Source organism: Ornithorhynchus anatinus, chromosome X3 (genome assembly GCF_004115215.2).
Source record: "Ornithorhynchus anatinus isolate Pmale09 chromosome X3, mOrnAna1.pri.v4, whole genome shotgun sequence".
Taxonomy (NCBI): domain Eukaryota; kingdom Metazoa; phylum Chordata; class Mammalia; order Monotremata; family Ornithorhynchidae; genus Ornithorhynchus; species Ornithorhynchus anatinus.
The window spans coordinates 45,427-67,576 of NC_041751.1; the positions used below are offsets into that span (position 1 = coordinate 45,427).

The 22,150-nt window shown below is 49.4% G+C and overlaps 1 protein-coding gene across 4 annotated transcripts; it reads right to left on the reverse strand.

Annotated features, from left to right (window-relative positions):
• Nucleotides 1–91: 91 nt before the first annotated feature.
• On the reverse strand, nucleotides 92–21,784 carry LOC100090895 (serpin B11). Of its 4 annotated transcripts, none has more exons than XM_029054099.2 (9): nucleotides 21,540–21,784; nucleotides 9,871–10,055; nucleotides 9,090–9,146; nucleotides 5,545–5,673; nucleotides 4,212–4,329; nucleotides 3,188–3,330; nucleotides 1,702–1,857; nucleotides 563–802; nucleotides 92–449 (listed from the first exon to the last, which is right to left on the reverse strand). In XM_029054099.2, exons 2-9 carry the CDS (start codon nucleotides 10,036–10,038, stop codon nucleotides 183–185), a joined length of 1,278 nt encoding a protein of 425 aa, XP_028909932.1. In that variant the 5' UTR covers nucleotides 10,039–10,055; nucleotides 21,540–21,784; the 3' UTR covers nucleotides 92–182. The 4 variants fall into 4 exon arrangements, with proteins under 4 accessions (XP_028909932.1, XP_028909935.1, XP_028909931.1 ...); XM_029054102.1 differs by lacking the exon at nucleotides 21,540–21,784 and adding an exon at nucleotides 19,576–19,822; XM_029054098.2 differs by lacking the exon at nucleotides 21,540–21,784 and adding an exon at nucleotides 19,336–19,445.
• Nucleotides 21,785–22,150: the final 366 nt, after the last annotated feature.

The following is a 22,150-nucleotide window of genomic DNA, read 5'->3' on the forward strand; positions in this document are numbered from 1 at the left end:
TAAAGTGTTCAAAGGGAACAGAGGCATATTTCAGGGAAGTTGTGAATGAGGAACTTTCAACAAAATGGAGATTTCATATTATGCTTATATGCTAAGTTCAAATGGATTCTTATTGCTTTAAAGAGGTTTGTTCCATCCGGGGCAACGTGATGATCTAGGACGGGCTCCTGAGAGCCTGTGAGTCAACAAAATATAGCCCCTTCAAGGTGCGCAGCTCTTGGCAAGGCTAGAGTAAAATTAGCTCCAGAAGCCGAGTGGACGGAAGCCGAGAGACCCCGGGAAAGTGCTGCTTTTGTGGGAAGGTTCTGGTCCCGTTCTCCTCCATGTAGGGCAGAGCGTGTTGGCCTGGGAATTTTTCTGAGCCACACATCTTCTCCTGCACCTGGTGCAGTGCCGCTTATGGAGAGGAAAAACGGCCGCAGAAGAGAATCGTGTTGGTGTCTACGTGCCTGATAAAGAAAAGGAAAGGGTGATCGGCCACAAATTTTTCACGAACTGGAAGCCTTTTGACTGCAATGATATCTCCAGTGGCAGCTGCTGCCTCCGTTCCTTCCTCGTTCACCTCCACAAAGGCCTTGTGCGTGACCTTGGTCAGAAACAAGTCTCCTCCGGGAGAGATCCCCGAAAGGTCAGCTCTCGACTGGTCGAAGATGTCTGTCATCCCCAGGGCCTGTAACACCGAATTGAGCTCATATTGCTCCTCGAGGTGGAACCGGGGAAACTGGATGTCAACGTCTCGTTCGGTCATATTATCAGAACTGGTCCACTGGCTGATGGTCTTCAGGGTCAGCCTCCTCTCAATCTGTGGGCAAAGCATAGCCGCATCAACACCGTGACTTGGGGCCCATGCCGACGGCTCTCCTCGGGGCCCACATGCCGTTGGTGTCGGTGGCACACGGCAGCGACGGCCCTTCTCCGACACCATAGGATGAGTTTGGCCTCAGTGGGAAATGAGGGTCAGGGTCCCCAGAGACCCAGAGTCGGGAGCATTTTGGAAAGCCATCGTGCCTCTTGCACGGGTGTTGGAGGCCAAGATACGATTGGGATCGGACAGCAGACTGGGTCAGGGAAAGGGGCGGCCCGAACTGGTCCTTCCATGGGTTCCCCCTCTTCACCCAGTCCCATCGCTGGCTTCGGCATCTCCGCAAGGCTCTGCCCAACGCAGTGGAAGCACGGAAGCCCCACCTCCCGCCAGCCCCAACGGCTGCCTTTTCTCCCTAAAATGGATTAAGAACCCCGAGGAGGCCAGACCCAATATCTTTTTCACCCATTTGATTTACACATAAGTTTATACAAACCCTTCATGGGACTAGTGCATGTTGGGAGTGAAAGAGCAAATGGATCTAGTAATAATAATAACTTGGTATTTGTGAAGCGCCTACTACGTGCCAGGCACCGTTCTAAATGCTGGGGTAGATGCAAGCTAGTAGGGTTGGATACAGCTCCTGTTCCACATAGGGCTCACAGTCTAAATCTCCATTTTACAGAAGAGGGAACTGAGGTGTGCTCAAGGTCACACCTGTGGCAGAGCCGGGAATAGAACCCATGTCCTTCTTCCCAGACCCATACTCTATCCACTAGGCCACTTTGCTTCTAATTCTGCTTCTAGTATGAAAGCAGAGGTGGGGATAGTCTTTAGCAAAACTACTGTGCATTTGCAAAAGCCATCTCCAGGCCGCGAAGGATTGATGATGGTGTTACCTTCTCCAGGTCGTCTGGGCTGTTGGGGAGGAGAACAATCATACTCAGGTTCTTCTGAACATAGGGGAGCTCGATGACTTGCAGCTGAGGTTCCTCTACAGAGGCCATTTTGAATCTTCCACTTTGGTGCATCATCTGCACAGAGAGACTCCTCCCCTTGTAAAGAAAATTCATACACCATTTGGATCACTATCTGTTGTGTTGGGATTTCATAAACATATGTGCTTGTGTCTATACACTCATACAAATATATGTTCGCATCACCCATACGTGTCCGTATGCATGTGCCCACACAAATATTCATTCACATCCCGCCTTACAAATACAAAATTGCAGGAGTCAGATGAATTGCCATATTGGAGCCTTTGGGAGGGCTTGGAGAGGGTTCTTGTTGGCAATTGGCTACGAGGGCTGGATTCTACAAATGCACTTCGCATGCAACCTATATCCCAAAGGAAATGGTTCTGTTGGTTGCAACCCGACACCATTGCCATCAACTGGCCAAAGTCCCTAACCCCAATGTAGTCTTGGAAGACAGAGAGATAAAAGAGAAGTGAGAGGCCAATGCCACCAGCAGACCCGGCGAGCAGTACGGCTACCGAGTGACTGCTGGATGGCAAGCTGATGTGGAGTTCAAGCAACCCATACGCACACATGCATACATGCACACAGGGGGCCAGACAGCCTTTCAAAGATTCGGGAAAATCTAATCTCTAATAATGTGATACAGCAAGGGGCTGTCAGGAGACCACTGCCAAAGGCACACCTGCCTAGTAGGTGGGGAATGGGAGAGAAGTCACTCTCTTTGAGTGGAAGCTTCAGGAAGTCGGGAGTCTAAGAAGCAGATTTGGAGCATCAGTTGACACTTGGGGTGGATAACACAGTAGCTCAGAGAGGAGCAATCTTTACCTAGTGGTCAGGGAGGACTGAGTGATTGGTCATTTGTAGTTCTTGGCCACCACACAGATAGGCTATCCCTCTACGAGAATGTCATCTTCAGACCAGAAGGACCAATGTAGAATTTCTCCAGAAATGAAGGTTAGAGAGCTAAAGTCAAATTCTGTAAAGTAAGGGACTGGAAAAGATGGAGCACCCTAGAAATGAAGAACTCTGAGTCTACTAGGTGTCCTGCAGTGGGCCTGCAGAGAAAGCTTCACGTGCAGAGGAGAGATGTCCACACAGGCAGGAGAAACACAGAAGGAAAGGAAAGGCCAAAGAGATGCATAGATCATCAAGGGTCTGTTCGGGGGCCAAATCAGCAGAATCGGTCAGTCGTATTTATTTATTGAGGGCTAACTGTGTGCAAAGTGCTGGACAAAGCCCTTGGGAGAATACACTAAATACAACAGAGGTGGTAGGCACACTGTTAGACAGAGGGAGTGGGGCTTGTCCACTTTGTCCAGAATGTGGTCACAGACTGTCCCAAAATGATGGCGAAGTCTGCTCTTCACACAGACCTTCATTCCCACAGAAGCCACGTACGTACCTTGCTCAGGTGGAAAGGGGTTTCTACAGTCTGAGATTTCAGAAACCGGCTCTCCCATTTTCCTTTGAAGTAGATCGCATTGACCAGCACCATTACGGAAGTTGGGTCGATGGCACCCTGGCCGAAGAGGCTGGGGATCGCACCTGGAGAAAACCAAAACGTGTGGAAGCCGATCCTGCCCTGGGAGGCTAGACAACTACTTAAGATCAGTTACTTAAGAGAAGCGGGGCTCCCTAGTGCAAAGAGCACTGGTCTGGGAGTCTGAGGACCTGAGTTCTAATCCCAAATCTGCCACATACCTGCTGTGTGACCTTAGGCAAGTCATTTAATTTATCTGAGCTTCAGTTCCCTCATTTGCAAAATGGTGATTAAACCTTCGATCCCTCCTAGTTAGACTGTGAGCCCAGTGTAGGATCTGATTGTCTTATATCTGCCCCAGCACTTAGTACAGTAAGGGCTTAATAGAGATCATTATTATTATTCTCACTGTTAATATAATAATCCCACTTAATCCCACAGGGAAACATGTGACCCTCACCACGAAAGTCATTCATTCATTCATTCAATAGTATTTATTGAACACTTACTATGTGCAGAGCACTGTACTAAGCGCTTGGAATGAACAAGTTGGCAACAGATAGAGACAGTCCCTGCTGTTTGACAGGTTTACGGTCTAATCGGGGGAGACAGACATTCCTTCCCTACCACTCTGCAATGCACTCACAAACACAAAATAAAATGTTCTGTGGCATGTTCTGTGACTCCTTCAGGATATAGTATTCAATGTGTGTAATCTTAAAAAAAAAAAATTAAAATATCTTCTCAAGTTTAAGTGAGTGACGACCTATTCGTGACCTTTTTGCTGTCATGGAGAGTCTCTGGACTCCCACCCTCCCCGTAAAATTTTCCCTTTTGAACACATATTTGCAAGCAGTCTTTAAGTTTCCAGCATGGTTGGATCTGGCCTTCATCTGAGCCAGTCAAGACCGTTGTCCCCAAATCCATACGTCAAGCCGGACCTTACCGTGGGTCTGAGCTGCCACCCAAGCGTTAATCCGTTTCCTGGTTTCCTCTGGAGGGTGCTCAAAATCAACAGCTTCCAGCTGGGCTCCATACAGCTCCTCAGAACAGTTTAAGTATTGCTGCACACAGTGGGAAAAGTCACAAGGAGAGAAAAGTCACAAAGGTGTCTGTTTCCAAGCAAATCTGAGAACCTGCAGCACGAGGGGACAGAAAAATAAGGCACCCTTTCAATCGAATTTATTGAGCATTTACTGTGTGCACTTTCACTTAAAAGAGCAAATGAAACCAATTCAACTTCACTATGTTTGGACGGTGGGGCAAGGCTGAGCTGGTTCCTCCCCAGCACTGTCTTCCGTGGGCCCTTCAGCTCCCTGACCACCAGCACTCTGCAGAGGGAGACCATCACAGGCCCGTAAATCAGCACAGACCCGGAGAAGGCTTATGTGTGGTTGAGAGGTGATAACCAGCAAGGCTGCAAAGAGGTGGGCAAATGGGAGATGCCATCACCCTGGCTCTGACCCTTCCCCCAATTCCGGCGAAAGGGCATCGGAACTGGTGAGTGGTAATGAAGGCATGAGAAATTGGTCCACATGGCCCAGAAAACTATGGAGATGGGGAAAACTTCGCAAAAGAGCATCTAGTGTGGCCAACCCAATGCTAGAACAGGAAACACAGACGGTTTCCTCTGAGTCTGTGAAGGAAACAACCGAATCAGAAAGAGAAAGACCACTGATTGATTTCCCTTGAGTTTGACCTGATTTCTTCCAAGACAAACTTGCACCCATGTTCTCAGAGAAGGGCATGAGTCAGTGGACCTCAGTGCCTGCCCCTCCACCCAAATCCCGGCTCTCTGACAAGTGGAAGGGTGACCTGTAGCCTCCATTTGGTTCTTTAGAGGTATGTCTTCTCAGTGCTCAGAGAGCATCTGGGAGAGCTAAAAGGAAAAGACTCATATGTTCTTCTGTGACCAAGGAGGCAGCCTCCCGTCCTCCCTCCGCTCCTCTCCTTGGGGCGTCTGCTGGCCGGCCACGCTAGGGGGATGGAGGAACCTGCCCAAACCTGGGTTTTCCAGGGAAATTTCGAGCAAAGAAAAGCAGTTCGGGAGGGCAAAAGAGAAGGGATCGGTGAGTGAGAATGAAGCACAGCCAGCAAGAGGGGAATGAGTACCACCTGAGACTGGTCTGCGGTTTCCAACTCAGAGTCAAGCAAGAACATTGTCAATCCTTACATGTGGAGAGACAAATGGGGCCCATATATTCGTTCTGAAACGGGACCATACAGGACCGCTCTCTCACCCTCAGAGATGGTCCACGGCCAATTCCTGTCAATCTCACCTGGAGGAAGACCATTTTCCTTGTCCCATAGAGTCTGCTGGCAATGCCGAGGGCATAATCACTATTGGCTCGGTTGATCTTAGACATCAGCATCTGAAACTCCTTGTGGATATCTCCCCGTTGGCCGCACTGAAGTATAATCAGAAAAGAAATGTTGGGTAGTAGCACCTTGTTCCCAGCACCAGGAAAAATGTCTGCATGAGGTCTGCTAAATTAAAAGCACAAGAAGCTCACCCAGCAAGAGATTGTGTTCACCTGGTTCCCTGGGGACCAATCAGGTCCAAGCAGGGGACCCACACTCACAGAAGTGAGAAGGCTTGGAAATTGAGGTGCGATCCAGGCCACGTCTATCTCGACAGTGACATGCCTCCACTTTCTCTGCTTCCCTTATAACCTCTGACCCCTTCGCAGGCAGGATGTGATACAGAGTAATAAGCGATCACAGCAGCAACCAAACAACAATCTGAGCTACACTTATCTGCCCTTTCCATCCCAGGATGACGCTTGTGAGGGGCAGTGCCCATCTGGACGAGGGCGAAGTGTCTGACAGCCCAAAGTGAAGTGCAAATATGAGCACTATCATAAGATAGTATAGTAATGTGGTAATTATGATAGTAATTGTGGTATTTGCTAACCACTTATTATGTGCCAAGCACTGTACTGTACTCCTCTCAAAACCTATGACCTCCACCTGTGCCTCAGGCTCCATCCCTTTGCACCGTATCAAAACACTTGCCCCCTCCCTGACCACCATCTTCACCCATTCACTTTCCAATGACTCCTTCCTCACTGCTTTCAAACATGCTCCTATCTTCCCTTTCTTCAAAAAACCCTCCCTTGATCCTAAAGCACCCTCCAGCTATTGCCCCATCTCCCTCTTACCATTCTTCTCTAAACTCCTTGAGCATAATGTCTACATCCGCTGCCTCCTCTTCCACTCCTCCAATCTGGTTTCTGCCCCCTTCAGTCCACCGAAAATATCCTTGCACAGGTCACCAAACACCTTCTTCTAGCTAAATTTATTGGCCTCTCCTCCATTGCAATCTTCCTCGACCTCTCAGCTGCTTTCGACACTGTCGACCAACCCCTTCTCCTGTAAATGTTATCCAACCTTGACTTCACTGACACAGTCCTCTACTGGTTCTTGTCCTGTTTCTCTGACCTCTCCTCAGTTTCTTTCAGGGATTCCTCCTCTTCCTCCCACCCTCTACCTGTGGCAGTCTCTCAAGGTACAGTTCTGGGTCCCCTTCTATTCTCCACCTATGCCCACTCCTTTGGAGAATTCATTTGCTCCCCAAACTTCAACTACCATCTCTATGCGTGTGATTCCCAAATCTACATCTTTTCCCCTAATCTCTCTCCTTCTCTGCCATCTCACATTTTCTCCTACCTTCAATACATCTCTACTTAGATGTCCTGCTGACATCTCAAATTTAGCATGTCCAAAATTCCTCATCTTCCTATCCAAACCCTGTCCTTCCCCTGTCTTTCCTGTCACTGTAGAGAGCACCACCGTCCTCCCTGTTTCACAAACTCATAACCTTGGTGTTATCTTCGATTTCTCTCTCCCATTCAAATGGCATATTCAATCTGTCACAGATCCTGTCTGTTCTACCGTCACAGCATCACTAAAATCTGCCCTTTCTTCTCTCTCCAAAGTTTTACTATGCTGATCCAAGAATCTATCTTATCTGAGCTTGACTACATCTACCTCCTCTCCGACCACCCCAGTTATCCCCACTCCAGTCCTTATTTCACTCTGATGCCTGGATCATTTTTTGAAAAAAATTATTCAGTTCATGTCTCTTCACATCTCAAAAATCTCCAGTACTTACCTATCCACCTCCCCCTCAAACAGAAACTCCTTACCATCAGCTTTAAAGCTGTCAGCTAGCCCCCTCTTATCTTTTGTGGCTAATTTCTTACTACAACCCAGCCCACACACTTCACTCCTCTAAAGGCAACCTACTCATGGTACTTTGATCTCATCTATCTCACTGCCAAACCCTTGCCCACATCCTCCCTCTATCCTGGAACTCCCTTCCTTCTATATACAACAGACCACCACTCACCATTCTCCCCACCTTCAAAGTCTTACTAAAATCACATCTCCTCCAGGAGACCTTCCCCAGCAAAGCCTTCATTTCCCCTACTCCCTCTCCCTTCTGTGATGCCTATGCATTTGGACCCGTAACTTTTAAGCACTTGATATTCACCCCACCCTCAACCCCACGGTTCTTACGTGTATATCCACAATTTATAATAATAATGGTATTTTTTAAGTGCTTACTATGTGCAGAGCACTGTTCTAAGTGCTGGGGTAGATACAGGATAATCAGATTGTCCCACGTAGGGCTCACATTTTCTAATCCCCATTTTTGCAGCTGAGGTAACTGAGGCACAGAGAAGTTAAGTGACTTGCCCAAAGTCACACAGCAGACAAGTGGCAGAGCCAGGATTAGAACCCACGACCTCTGGCTCCCAAGCCCAGGCTCTTTCCACTAAACCACCTCTTTAGACTGTGAGCTCATAGTGAGCAGGGCACGTGTCTACCAACTCCGCTGTGTTGTACTCTCCCTAGCATTTAGTACAGTGCTCTGCACACAGGAAGCGCTCAATTAATACCACTGATCAATTACTAAGAGTTGGGACAGATACAAGATGATCAGGTTGGAGAGTCTCTGTTCCACGTGGGCCTTACAGTCTACTTAGAAACTCAATCCCCATTTTACAGATGAGGAAACTGAGGCACAGAGAAGTTAAGTGACTTGCCCAAAGTCACACAGCAGACAAGTGGCAGAGCCAGGATTAGAACCCACGACCTCTGGCTCCCAAGCCCAGGCTCTTTCCACTAAACCACCTCTTTAGACTGTGAGCTCATAGTGAGCAGGGCACGTGTCTACCAACTCCGCTGTGTTGTACTCTCCCTAGCATTTAGTACAGTGCTCTGCACACAGGAAGCGCTCAATTAATACCACTGATCAATTACTAAGAGTTGGGACAGATACAAGATGATCAGGTTGGAGAGTCTCTGTTCCACGTGGGCCTTACAGTCTACTTAGAAACTCAATCCCCATTTTACAGATGAGGAAACTGAGGCACAGAGAAGTTAAGTGATTTGCCCAGGGTCACATAACAGGCAAGTAGTCATGCCAGGATTAGAAGGCAGGTCCCACGATTCCCAGGCTTGTGCTTTTTTCATTAGGCCATGCCTCTTTTACAAGATCCTCTGCTCTCTTTTCAGAACCTTTCTTCCTGTGCTGATTGGTATTCCATCACTGAGAAGTTCATCCTTCCATTCAGTGATATTTGCTGCAGGTTTGTGGGTTGCACAGTTCTGGACAGGGTGCTTGGGAGGTTGCAATAGACACCAAAGGTATGGAGCTTACAATCTAATGGGATCGTGAGCAATGCCAGAGTATGTAAGGATGTCAGAGGAGACAGGGCCATTGCAGGGGGCCCTCGATCCCAACTCCTCCTGACTCAGATTACCCAATCCTGTTGGGCCTAGTGTTAGGCCTAGAGATTCAGCCAGGAGCTCATACCTTAAACATGCCTTCCAGCCCAGGACTGATTCTTTCTACATCATTGAAGTGAAGCACCTGAAATGAAAAATAGAAACCCAGTTGTCACTGCTTCAAGGAAGGTTGTAACACCAGATTTCCCAAACATCGATCTTCAGCACAGCAGGAGGAGTTGGATGCCTAGCAGCCACAAAGACCGCGGAAGCTGAACTGCCAGTGGTTGTGGCCATAGGGTGTAAGCTCCCTATGGGCAGGAGCCAGGTAGGAGCCAGAGTTGGCGCAGCACCTTGCACCCATACAGTTCCGCACAGAACTCTATCAGCAGACGTCGGGCTGGGTATTTCAGTGGGATGGAGAGCCGTGTCCTTGGCTTCTCTTCCAGTGCTGGTGAATTGTTTGGCCCAGGAGAAGGGGATGGAGGTGCTGGGAGGACGTTTTGAAGGACAAAACTATCACCTTCTGATGGCATGGCCTTGTTTGCTACCAGCCAAGAATATTTTTATTCGGTGTAGAGGTTCAGTGCCTCTCTTTAGGGACTACTCGTCCGCCCACGCAGGCCAGCGTGGCAGGCATTAGGATATGGCCAGAGTGTCCTAGGATCGTGTCAGAACTCATGGCCCAAATTTGGGGAAAGGAGCTTGTCTGAATAGTCCCCCTTTGTCAGTGCTATTGAAGGGACTGCCCCCCTCTACTCCCACTCTCCCAGGCCTGCACAGAGGAGAGCTTATCTGAACCACATTACTTCCAAAGTCAGGGTGGGAGAGAAACCAAAGACGGGTATCTCTGTGGGATTTGCACTCACTTTCACCATTTGATGGGCACTGTTTCCTCTGGCCCCCAGGAGGACCATGCTGAGGGCATAGAGCATGCTCAGAGGAGAAAAGAAGATGTTGGTGTCCAGGTTCTTCGTGCTCAGTTCTTTGAAGACGTCTAGGCAGAATTCCACATTTGCGGCACCAAGAGGATCCATTCCTAACTCCGTATTGCCTAGAAGTAGGAAGGAAGCCACAATTTGAACTCAGACGTTATCAAGAGCTTAAGCCGCTATAAGCAGAGAGGCTTTACGAATGGCACGTCACCTACCAATTCCCTACTTTTCTGAAATGGACCAAATGTCACGGCTGGAGGCTGTGTGCCAAACTGGAGCTCGGGGGTTCTGACCACGAAAAATATCAACACCCAGGAGGCACTGGAGAGCCCAGAGATCGGACGGGGTCATCGGCCAACTCCCGAAAGACTGCAGATGCAGTCGACACTGCAACTGCCACCACAGGGACAAAATCCACAACTGATCCTGCAGAGTCCCTGCCTCTGGGCACGGGATGGCACCGAGGGAAAAGGATGGGTTTCATCACTCCTCATTCTGGACCAGAGCTAGAGGGTCTGGACCGTCTCAAGCAGAATCCTGTTGGGGAGATAATTTAGCTATAGAATAATAATGCCTGTGATTTAATCTTTTTTATAACATTATAACATCCTTCATAGTTTAGGCAGAGAAGCTATTATCTATCACTTGCCACAGAAAACTTCTGATAGGATTTCTTGGCATTCTCTTAATTTATTATTATTCTTGTCCTTCGATGGGCTACATTCTCCAAAGATATGAACAATTAACAGACGGTGTCTATAGTACACACAGATCTCCTGGAATGATTCCAAGCTCTGTCCCTCCACACCAACATCCACAACACCTAATCCTCATCCCTTCCCAAATGCTGCAACGTCAGCTGTGAGCTCCATAGCAATTTCACTTCCCGTCATACACTGGGTCACTAATCCATTCCCCCATCCCCTTACTGCTCCATGCTCTCTGACCGTCCAGGGCAGTTTTCTCACACATGCTTCATTCAATCACATTTATTGAGCACGTACTGTGTGCAGAGCACTATACTAAGCATTTGGGAGAGTTCAATACAACAATAAACGACACACTCCCTTCCCACCATCATCTTACAGTCTAGAGTGGGGGAGACAGACATCGATACAAAGAAATAAAATTAAAAATAAATATATTATAATAATATAATAAAATATTATAAAATACAAATAAAATTAAAATTACCAAAGCATAAGTGCTTTGGGGCTGGGAGGGGGGGAAGAGCAAAGGGAGCAAGTCAGCATGACATAGAAGGGAGTGGGAGATGAGGAAAAGCGGGGCTTTGTCTGGGAAAGCCTCTTGTGGGAATAGTGCCTTCTTCAATAAGGCTTTGAATGGGGGGAGAGTAATTGTCTGTCAGATTTGAGGTAGGTTGTGAGCAAGAGGTTGGTGATGAGACAGGCGAGATTGAGGCATGGTGAGAAAGTAAGCAGTAGAGGAGTGAAGTGTGTGGGCTGGGCTGTAGAAGGAAAGAAGCAAGGTGAGATAGGAGGGGGTAAGGTAGTGGAGTGCTTTAAAGCCAATGGTGAGGAGTTTTTGTTTGATGGGGAAATAGATAGGCAACCACTGGATTTTTTGAAGAGCGGGTGACAGATCCTGAATGTTTTTGTAGAAAAATGATCTGGGCAGCAGAGTGAAATATGGACTGGAGTGGGGAGAGATGGGAGGGCTAGCAAGGAGGCTGAGGCAGGCGGGATAGGATGAGATTGTATTAACGTGGTAGCAGCTTGGACGGAGAGGAAAGGGAGGATTTTAGCGATGTTGCGAAGGTGGGACCGACAGGATTTAGTGATAGATTGTTACGAATCTATGAATATGAATATGACCACACACTAACACAACTCCTTTCACTGAACTTAACCTTTTCCATCCCTAAACCAAGGAGAATGGGGGACGCGGGCGGGGTGGGGGTGGGGGAGTAGGGGAGAGAGTACGGATCAGGAAAGAGAAAGAGATAGAAAGGAAATTTTTGCAGGGGCTTTTAGGGGTGGAAGGGGCACGACAAGACAATCAGTGCGGGCCTGCCCCACGAGCCCGAATCCCGCGGAAGGCAGTAGACGGCCCCGTTTTTCTCCAGCGTTGTCAGGCCACCAGATGGCGATAGACGGTCCAGCCTTGCTCTAGCAGTCTCAGTCCACTAGAGGGCGCGAGACAGGCCTGCCTTGGGGCAGCGGCCTCAGCCCACCAGATGGCGATAGAGAGTCCTGGCCCTCACCACCTGCGTCCACCACTTGACCCACTACGGTCACTTTTTTACGGTGCTTATTGACTTACACTGTGCTAAGCGCTGGAGCATGTACAAGTTAATTAACCACCAATTCTCTTTTTAACCTCTTGTAATCTGGCTTTTGCAGCATGGCTCAGTGGAAAGAGCCTGCGCTTGGGAGTCAGGGGTCATGGGTTCAAATCCCAGCTCCACCACTTGTCAGCTGTGTGACTGTGGGCAAATCACTTTACTTCTCTGTGCCTCAGTGACCTCATCTCATGTGGGACAACCTGATTACCCTGTATCTACCCCAGCGCTTAGAACAGTGCTCTGCACATAGTAAGCGCTTAACAAATACCAACGTTATTATTTTGCCCCTTTCGTTGCCTGAGACCGAATTCTCCAAAAAACTTACTAATCCTCTGTGGCGAATCGCTCATCTTCCAAACTGTTAACCACTTCTTCCTCCTGAAAATGTTGTCAGTCCTTGGATTCACCATCACGGCACTCTCCTAGCTCCTACTAGTCATAATTATGGTACTTGATAAGTTCTTACTGTGGGGGCAAGCACCGACCCAAAAAGTGGGCTAGATATGAGCTGATCGGGTCAGATACATGGGGCTCCTTGAGGGAGGGAGAACAGGTATTGGATTCCCATTTTACAGAAGAGGAAACTGAGGCACAGAGTAGTTAAGGGGCGTACCCAAGGTCACACAGCAGGCAAGTAGCAGAGCCAGGATGAGAACTCAGACCCTCTGCTTCACAGGCCCATGCTCTTTCCACTTGCCAAAAGTGCTTCGTAATAATAATAATACAAAAAAGTGCTTATTATGTGCCAAACATTGTAAGAAGCACTGAGGTAGATACAATGCAATCAGATCAGACACCTTCCCTGTCTTACACAGGGCTCACAGTCCAAATGGGAAGAGGGGGAACTGGTATCTTATGCCCATTTTACACCTGAGAAACCTGAGGCACTGAAAAGTTAAGCGACTGTTTTTTATGGCATTTATTAAGCGTTTTTATATGTCAAGCACTGTGCCTAGTGCTGGGGCATGTACAAGTAAATCAGGTTGGACACAGTCCCTGTCGGACATGGGGCTCACAATCTAAGAGGGAGAACGGGCTTTGTTCTTCCCCTCTCCCGGCCCCACAGTACTTATGCACATACCTGTAATTTATTTTTTTATAGTAATATCTGTCTCCCCCACTCTAGACTGTAAGCTAGACTGGGCTGGAATTGTGTCTGTTTATATTTGTTTTGTACTCTCATTCATTCAATCATATTTATTGAGCGCTTACTGTGCGCAGAGCAAGCTCTTAGTACAGTGCTCTGCACACAGTAAGCGCTCAATAAGTATGATTGAATGAAGGTATTGAATCCCCATTTTACAGTTGAGGAAACAGACACAGAGAAGCCTGAGTCCCAGGCCAGTGCTCTTTCCTCTAGGCTATGTTGCTCCCGTGATGGTTCCCTCTCTTTGTTACACAGCTCTCAGCAAGCCTATTCGATCCTGTGGCTTTACACTTATCAGTTGTGTGACTTTGGGTGAGTTACTTAACTTCTCTGTGCCCCAGTTACCTCATCTGTAAAACGGGGATTAAGACTGTGTGCCCCATGTGGGTCGACCTGATTACCTTGTATCTACCTCAGCACTTAGAATAGTGTTTGGCACAGAGTAAGTGCTTAACAAATACCATCATTATTATTATTATTAATTTCAATCTCTACATGAGTGATTAAAATCTTTTTATTCCACCCCAATCTCTCACCTAATCTCCAATCACTTTCTTCACTTTGGCGAAGATCATCCATCCCACTCTCTCGGTGCCACAAACCTTGGGTCTTGCCAACTATCCTTCCCACCTTCCACCCCTCACCCCCTAAATCGGTCACCCCAGTGTCAGCAAGTCATAGAGCGGTTAATCTACTTCAAAAATCACGGGAGCCTGGAGTTGGGGTTCCTGATCTGGAGGGGCTCCCCTAGCCTTTCCCAGACAAAAACTCTCCTGGGAATGTTCCAATCCTCCTCAGCCAGTTTCTCGGGGAGTGAGTCTTTACTCAGAGACATCACCCCGTGACTGCAAAGTGCTTTGTGCCTGGAAGCCAAACACAGACAAAAAGCAGGTGATCCACAGAGCTGCCCGACTGAGGAGGCTCCATTGTATTCTCCAGTTGTCAGCACAGATAGGAGCTGAAAAAAGACAATTCGCTGAAATAGCTGGTAACGTGGGCGGGTCGGGGAAGACTGCAGTGGCTACCAAGGCAACCACCTACAGGGCTATGGTGCCAAAACAATTCATCCGCCCTGGGCCGCAGTCACTTTTTGGATTGGTATCTGTTAAGCACTTACTAGGTGCCAAACCCGGATACAAGATACTCTGGATGACACAGTCCCTGTCCCACTTGGAACTCACAGTCTAAATAGGAGGGAGAAGAATTTCATCCCCATTTTACACATGAGAAAATTGAGGCACAGAGATGTGAAGTGACCTGCCCGAGCTCACACAGCAAAGTGGTGGAGCAGGGATTAGAACCCTGGTCCTCTGACTCCCAGACCCGGGCTCTTTCCACTAAACCAAGCCGCTTCTCGAGGCCACGAAGAGTTTTTGCAAATAAAACTAACTCATGCACTTCACCAGGTGCTGTCTGTGCTCCGGGCCCCATGATTTGTGCCTTCTGTGCCCCAGCAGGGGAAGTACGTGGCCGAATGGATGGAGCCCAGACCTGGGAGTGATAAAGATCTGGATTCTAATCCCAGTTCTGCCACTCATCTATTGTGTGACCTTGGGCAAATCAACCTCACTTCTCTGTGCCGCAGTTACTTCATCTATAAAATGGGGATTAAGACTGTGAGCCCCATTTGGGACATGGCCTGTGTCCAACTTGATCATCCTGTATCTACCTCAGCTCTTAGTAATAATAATAATAACTAAGAGCTGGGGTAGATACAAGATGATTAGGTTGGACACAGGCCATGATAAGGTATTTGTTAAGCACTTACTATGTGCCAGGCATTGTACTAAGCACTTGGTTGGATACAGGCAAAGTGGGTTGGATACAGTCCCTGTTCCATTCATTCATTCATTCAATAGTATTTATTGAGCGCTGTGAGTTCCACACAGAGCCCACGGTCTTAATCAGTGCTTGATTAGTACAGTGCCTGGCACATAGTAAGTGCTTCATTCAGTCGTCTTTATTGAGTGCTTACTATGTGCAGTGCACTGTACTAAGCACTTGGAAAGTACAATTCAGCAACAAGTAAGTGCTTAACAAATACCATGAAAAATTTAAAACCCACACAGCTGGCAGGGCTTAAGGGCACACAAGACCCAGGCAGGAGAATGAACTCTTCCGTTCAGGCTCTCGATATCGAAGACTCAGGCCGACGGTAGCTTCACGGCTGCGTGAGGGGAGATGATTCTGTCATCGTCGCCGTCGTCCTCCAGGTCGAATCACTTTTTCAATAAAACTAAGTCTCCCCGGGTGCTCGGAATCAGAACCCTTCGTACGAAGGCATCCCGGGAACAGAGCATCATTTATCCTGGCGGCCACCCGACAGACACCCGGCAGTCGTCACCTGGCAGTCACCCCGGCACCTCTGTTCCCCAGCCCATCTGGACCCACCCTGCCACTGAGGGGCTGCAACCATCCCAGGCTCTTTCTCCGTTTGCCCCAAAACGAAAGCCAAATTCCTCAAAGGGAGCCCGCAGGGCCCTCCTTAGGCCTGCCCACAGGAAGAGCTCAATAAATACGATCGACTGATTGGCCACCCCATCTCTTTACCCATGTTCCTCTCCTAAGAAGTTATCCCCAGCGTGGCTCAGTGGCAAGAGCCCGGGCTTAGGAGTCAAAGGTCATGGGTTCTACTTCCAGCACTGCCACCTGTCAGCTGTGTGACTTTGGGCAAGTCACTTCACTTCTTGGTGCCTCAGTTCCCTCATCTGGAAAATGGGGATTAAGACTGTGAGCCCCACGTGGGACAACCTGATTATCCTGTATCTACCCCAGCGCATAGAACAGTGCTCGGCACATAGTAAGCACTTAACAAATACCAACATTATTAAGAGGTTTTTCCCTTCTAGTCTAGAGACTCCGACAGTGCTACACACCCCCAGACAGACCCCCTGTCTGTAGAACGAGGTGGCTATGCCAGTGCTCCCTCTGCTCCATGCTCCCACTGCTCTCTGCACCTCAAACTCGGGGAAACAGTTGCTGGGGTCTGGGCCGACCCAGTTCCTCACCCTCAGACTAGGCGGTCAATCACAACTCGGGGGGAATCATTGCTGACAACTCACCTGATCCAGGGTTGCAGCGGCCAAAAAGGTCAACTGAACATTGCCCCCTCCCCTTCCACCACCCTCACCCCCATCATGAAAGGGAGAGGGAATAAAGGCCAGGGCAGGGGCCTCTCTAAACCAGGCAACACTCACCCCTGGGTCGCCGACTGCCATTGCGGCCACCACATCTTAGGGAGGCCACAGTCTATCTGGAGGAGGCACGGAGCAGGGAAACTGAGGTAGCAGGGCTCCGGGAAGGAGCTAGACTGGATGGGTGAGAACCCCCAGAGTCTGAGAGACTCAGATAGAGAGGGCAGGATAGATGTTTGCTCATCATCAAGTGGTAGGGCAGACCTTGAATTGTGAATCTGAGCATCTCAGGACTAGTGTGTGATCCTATTTTGTGCAGACTGCAAGCTCTTTCTGGGCAGAGATTCTGTACTAAGCTCCTTGAGGACAGGGATCATGACTGTCCACTCTATTGTACTATACTTTCCCAAGAGCTTAATGCAGTGCTCTGCACACATTAAGTGCTCAGTGGGCACTCAATAAATGCTCTGCTACTCCCACTAGATTATTCACCAGAAGATGTATCCTACAACAATAAACTCTCTAATTGGATCTTATTTCCATCCACCTAATTAAAATAATTATGGTACTTATTAAACACTTACTATGTGTCAAGCACTGTTCTAAGCACTAAGGTCAATACAAGTTAGTTAGATTGGACACAATTCCTGACCCAACGGGGCACACACTCTTATCCCCATTTTGCAAATGAGGGAAGTGACGCACAGAGAAGTTAAGTGACTTGCCCAAGATCACACAGCAGACATGTGGTGGAACCAGGTTAGAACCCAGGTCCTTCTGACTCTCATACCCACTCTGTATTCACTAGGCCATGCTGCTTCTCTCATGGCACCGGTTCACTGTGTGCCACGAAGCATATATCTTCAGCTCGCAGTGGCTTGAGCTCCTCAAATGTTAAGAAGAGGGTGCAGTCCATGTTTACCGTCAAGGCAAGATTGCAGATAAACTGTGATCTGAGGTATTAAAAATGGCTGGAGTATTTCACCCTTAGGGTCATCCTTCTCTGGGATGAGAGATCATTTGCTTTTCCCTTGTGAACATCTATACTGACTCTTTCTCCAAGAGTGTGTCTCTGTCACAGCAACCCAGTCCCTCTAGGAAGTCCAGAACAAGCTAGAATTGATCCCATGGGTGTTGGGGGGGCGGGGGCGGGGGGGGGGTGTGGGGGTGTGTGTGTGGGTGTGTGTGTGTGTGTGTGTGTGTGTGTGTGTGTGTGTGTGTGTGTGTGTGTGTGTGTGTGTGTGTGTGTGAGCGTTCCTGCGTGCACACATTCACAGGCTCAAAGGTTCAAGTATCCTCCAGAAGGTTTCAAGGGGAATATGAAGTTTCTCAGTCTTCCCAAGGCAAGTCACCCAGCTAACTCCCCTTCCTGACCTACCCATGAGTGAGCAGGCAGACCTCTCAGGTGGAGATGAAGCTTGTGGGATGACTTGAACAAAAACCAGGAGTATCCTGGGCTGAGTGGGCCTGGAGTCAAGTTCTTTCCAGCTGAGAAAGGGGAGGCAGCTCATAGTTTGGGGACTTGTCACTGGGGAGTCATCTACTGCCCTCACCTCTGTGTCCACCCGCTTCCCTCCACTACCACAGAGACGCTCACTCCCTCCCTTTCCCCGCTTGTAACTCAGCCTTTTGCATGTGCTCATTACTGAGGACTCCTTTTTTACGTGCTTCTGCTCAGGATTTCAAAACGTGACCACTTGTGTCTTTGTCCTCCCAGCTCCCACCTGCCTGTCTTCCCTCACTGCTCCCCAGCCTGCTGGTCTCCGATCTGCCCATCCCCCAAGCATTCCCCCTTCTTCTCCCACCCTTCCTTCTCCCCTTTATAGTTTCTCAGTGAATAATAATAATAATAATGTTGGTATTTGTTAAGCGCTTACTATGTGCCGAGCACTGTTCTAAGCGCTGGGGTAGACATAGGGGAATCAGGTTGTCCCACGTGGGGCTTACAGTCTTAATCCCCATTTTACAGATGAGGGAACTGAGGCACAGAGAAGTTAAGTGACTTGCCCACAGTCACACAGCCGACAAGTGGCAGGGCTGGGATTCGAACTCATGAGCCCTGACTCCAAAGCCCGTGCTCTTTCCACTGAGCCACGCTGCTTCTCCAGAGACCAGAGGCCGGATCCCACCAGTACTTCACAGCTGAAGAAGCTGTCCCCCAGCAGCAGCGTGGCTCAGGGGAAAGAGCCGGGCTTTGGAGTCAGAGGTCATGGGTTCGAATCCCAGCTCCTCCGCTTGTCAGCTGTGTGACTTTGGGCAAGTCACTTAACTTCTCGGTGCCTCACTTACCTCCTCTGTAAAATGGGGATTTTGGGACATGGGACAACCTGATTCCCCTCTGTCTACCCCAGCGCTTAGAACAGTGCTCGGCACATAGTAAGCGCTTAACAAATACCAACATTATTATTATTAACTATTTTTCCACCTCGCAAATGGTCTCATGAGCTCCATGTCAATGAAAGTTTTGCTCAGAGAGCACCACTAATGAGAACAAGGAGAGAGCCGGGTCATTTCTCCGACCAAATGGTTTCATTTCAGAGAGTGGGCTACCAACAGCCACTAGCTGATTCAAGAATGAAGAGGAGAACAGATGGACCTATTCGAATTCGTTTAAAACATGCGAACCCCCAGAGACTCTTAAAAAGTCATCTAGCGATGAAGTAAGGACACATTAAGATTAAATTTAACATATGCAGCTCTGAACATTTCCCCCTCTCAGATTTAGGAGCCCAGTTCCCTCCTCCTGTGACCCCTCCCAAGCCAGCAAACCCCGCACAGGTAATCGCCCCAGAGAGGAGAACAGTTCTACCTACTTGGCCTTCCCGAGGTGAAGCTTGCCTCTTGCCAGGCTAAGCTGGCTGTGCCCGGCTCTGGGAGAAGCAGAGTCCCCGCCCCCGCCCACCTGCCACTTTGTGTCCTTGATGATTCAACTCCCCGGGCAACGGAAGGAAGCCACGCACAGGCTCCCCCGGCCCTCCCTCTGCCTGGCCGGCCTTCCTCCGGACAGACTCTGGCAGACTCTGGTCCCAGCAAGCACCACCCTCCCCACTCACCAGCTCCGGTGGGGCCCAATAAGCATTTTTCTGGCACAGGGGAGGGTTGAAGTCTCTGTTGTAGAGTCACAGAACAACAAGAGAAGTCTTCTGGCACTGAGCCCAGAGGAGCCCAAGGGCGGGGTGGGAAACGGCCCAGACCTTTCTGAGGCCAGGATAGCCGGTGCCGAGCTAGATGCGACGAGGAGCCATGCTGCCTCCTGGCAGCCTGCTGGCAGCTCCGTGCCACCCCCACAAAAGAGCAAAAGTCACTTAAGAAGAAGCCATTTTGTGGCCAATTTAAAAGCTTTTCCGGGACAGCACTCTTGAGTATCCACAGAAGCCAGAGAAAATCCACTCAAGATTAAAGGACACAGAACACCCCGGCCCAGGCTGGCGCCGGCCCAGTCCCAGGCTCAGGCTACAGAACAGCCCTGCAGTTCATGTTCCTTCGTTTCCCAGCGGAAGAGAGAGGGAAAGCGAATCCCACCACTAATGACAAATAGAGGGTGGAGGGCGGAGGCGCTTGGCCCTGGCACTGTGGCTGAGAGGACTAAAGGACTAAAGGACAGTCCCGCCCAGCCCACTGCCCCATCTCACATCCAGGGCACCCTCTGCCTCGGCTGGGTGAGGGCACTTCCCTCACGGTGACCAATGGGACTCTTGTCATCCCAGAGCCAGCCTTCTGCCAGAGAATGGGCCCCTTGCACCTTCTATCCCCACAGTAGCCCCCGACGCCACCCCCACCCTGAGAAGCCACCACAGGAGGGCTTGGAGGTCCGACGGTGCCTGCAGGGTCCTAGAGGCCCAGTTTTTCCCTTTCAGGATCAGGGAAATCCACCAAGCAAATCCCAGAGCTCTCCCGCCCTGAACTGTCACCACTACCCCTCAACTCTCACAGGAGCCGCCCCCTGACCTTCCAGGAACCGTTCCATCAGGCCATCTGCCCTGAGGCGACTCACCTCCTCTCCCTCCCTCAGCTTGGAAGCAAACACATCTCTCCAGAACCCAGGGACTTCCACCCCCTATGTCCTGGTACAAATGCAGACACAGAAACAAGGGTGCTCCCTGATTTGGGGTAGAGAGAAAGGTAGAACATTAAGTAGCATGCCTAGTGGATAGAGCACAGACCTGGAAGTCAGAGGAGCCAGATTCTAATCCTAGCCCTGCCACTTGTCCGCTAAGTGACCTAGGCCAAATCACTTGACTGTAACTGTTACCTCATCTGTAAAATGAGAATTAAGACTGTGAGCTGTTGAGCATGAACTGTTTCCAACCTGATTATCTTGCATTTACCCCAGGGCTTAGTACAGTGCCTGACACAGAGAAAGCACTGTACTTTTATTGTACTTTTTTTATTATTAAAAAAAAAGAGTAACTAAAACAGTGAAGTCCAATGCAAACTGTCCTCTTATCTCGAACGTGTTCCATCAGGGGTAAGCTTTCCACTCCCACAGCTCCCCACTCTGGCCTGGTCCTCCTGTACCACTCAGCTTATTCTGGGTCGGGTTCATCCTTTCAAATCTTTCTCTTTGGATCCTTTCCTCTGGAGCCTTCCAGGTAGAACAGCTGCCAATTCACATGACCATATGCCAGGTCTGGGGCAAGAGCATTTATCCATTCCAACAGCTTCTGATATTTTCCCTCCTTTTCTCTGTTTGGGACTTGAGTGACTCTCACTGCCTGCCCCAGAAGTCCCTGTGCTTCCCTGGAAAGCATCTACAGGAAGTCTTGGGCCACTTAATCCTCTGCTACCTCAGCCCTCTCCCTGCAGGTTCTACCACCAAGTTCTCCTCCCAGCCCCTTTCCCTCCAGACCCCAAGATGGAAGTCAACCTTCCGCTGCCCCTAAACACCCTGACCTGATAGAGCCAAGAGTGGCTGTGGGGGCTCCTTCCCTACCTTTCTGCTCCCCTGAAACCCCCTCCCCCCAACTCCCACCCACCAGGGGTCCAAGTGGAGCCAGCAGCAGCAGTAGCTCAGTACCTGGGTCTTGGGCAGATCAGCTCTCTCCGTGTCCTCAGGAATCAGGCTTTACTTGTCAATCAGTCAGTGGTATTAACTGTGTGCAGAGCACTGTATTAAGTGCTTAGGAGGATACAATATAATGGACATATTCCTGGTCCACAATGAGCTGTCCTGGTAACTTCTAAAGTTTTTCCTTCCTCCCTTAAGTGAGAGCAGGGCTTAATTTGAATGAGCATTACACCTTCATAATTCTCCCTGGATTAGGCAAAGTTACTCAGTGACCCCTACCACAGTTAAAACAAGCTATCCAACTGCCCAACCTCTCTAGGTTCTGGTCACTGAAGGTTTTAAAGAGTTGAGCCCAGTTATGCCACAGTTAAAATCACCTGGCAACCTAAACACCTTTCCTGAGTAGGTCAGCTGAGGGGGGGGGGGGCGGGTGAGGGGGACACCAGCCCGTGCAGGGAGAAGGAGTGATAGAGTTTCCCTACAGGTGGGCCCTCAGACTCCTGAGCTGAAGGTCTCCTGGCTGAAGGCACCTGGATGGTGAAGTGAGGTGAGGTGAGTAGAGGTCAGGGAAAAGGGGTGAGGAGAAGCAGGGGGCTGTCCTGAGGCTGTCAGCTCCAGAC

Excerpts from the sequence above, each read along its gene's own strand:
- LOC100090895 (XM_029054099.2), bottom strand. The coding sequence starts at position 10,038 with ATGGATCCTCTTGGTGCCGCAAATGTGGAATTCTGCCTAGACGTCTTC. Across the intron at positions 4,330-5,544 it reads GGAAAATGGTCTTCCTCCAG|CAATACTTAAACTGTTCTGA; the intron begins GTGAGATTGACA and ends CACTGTGTGCAG. Across the intron at positions 450-562 it reads CGCACAAGGCCTTTGTGGAG|GCACGTAGACACCAACACGA; the intron begins GTGAACGAGGAA and ends TTTCTTTATCAG.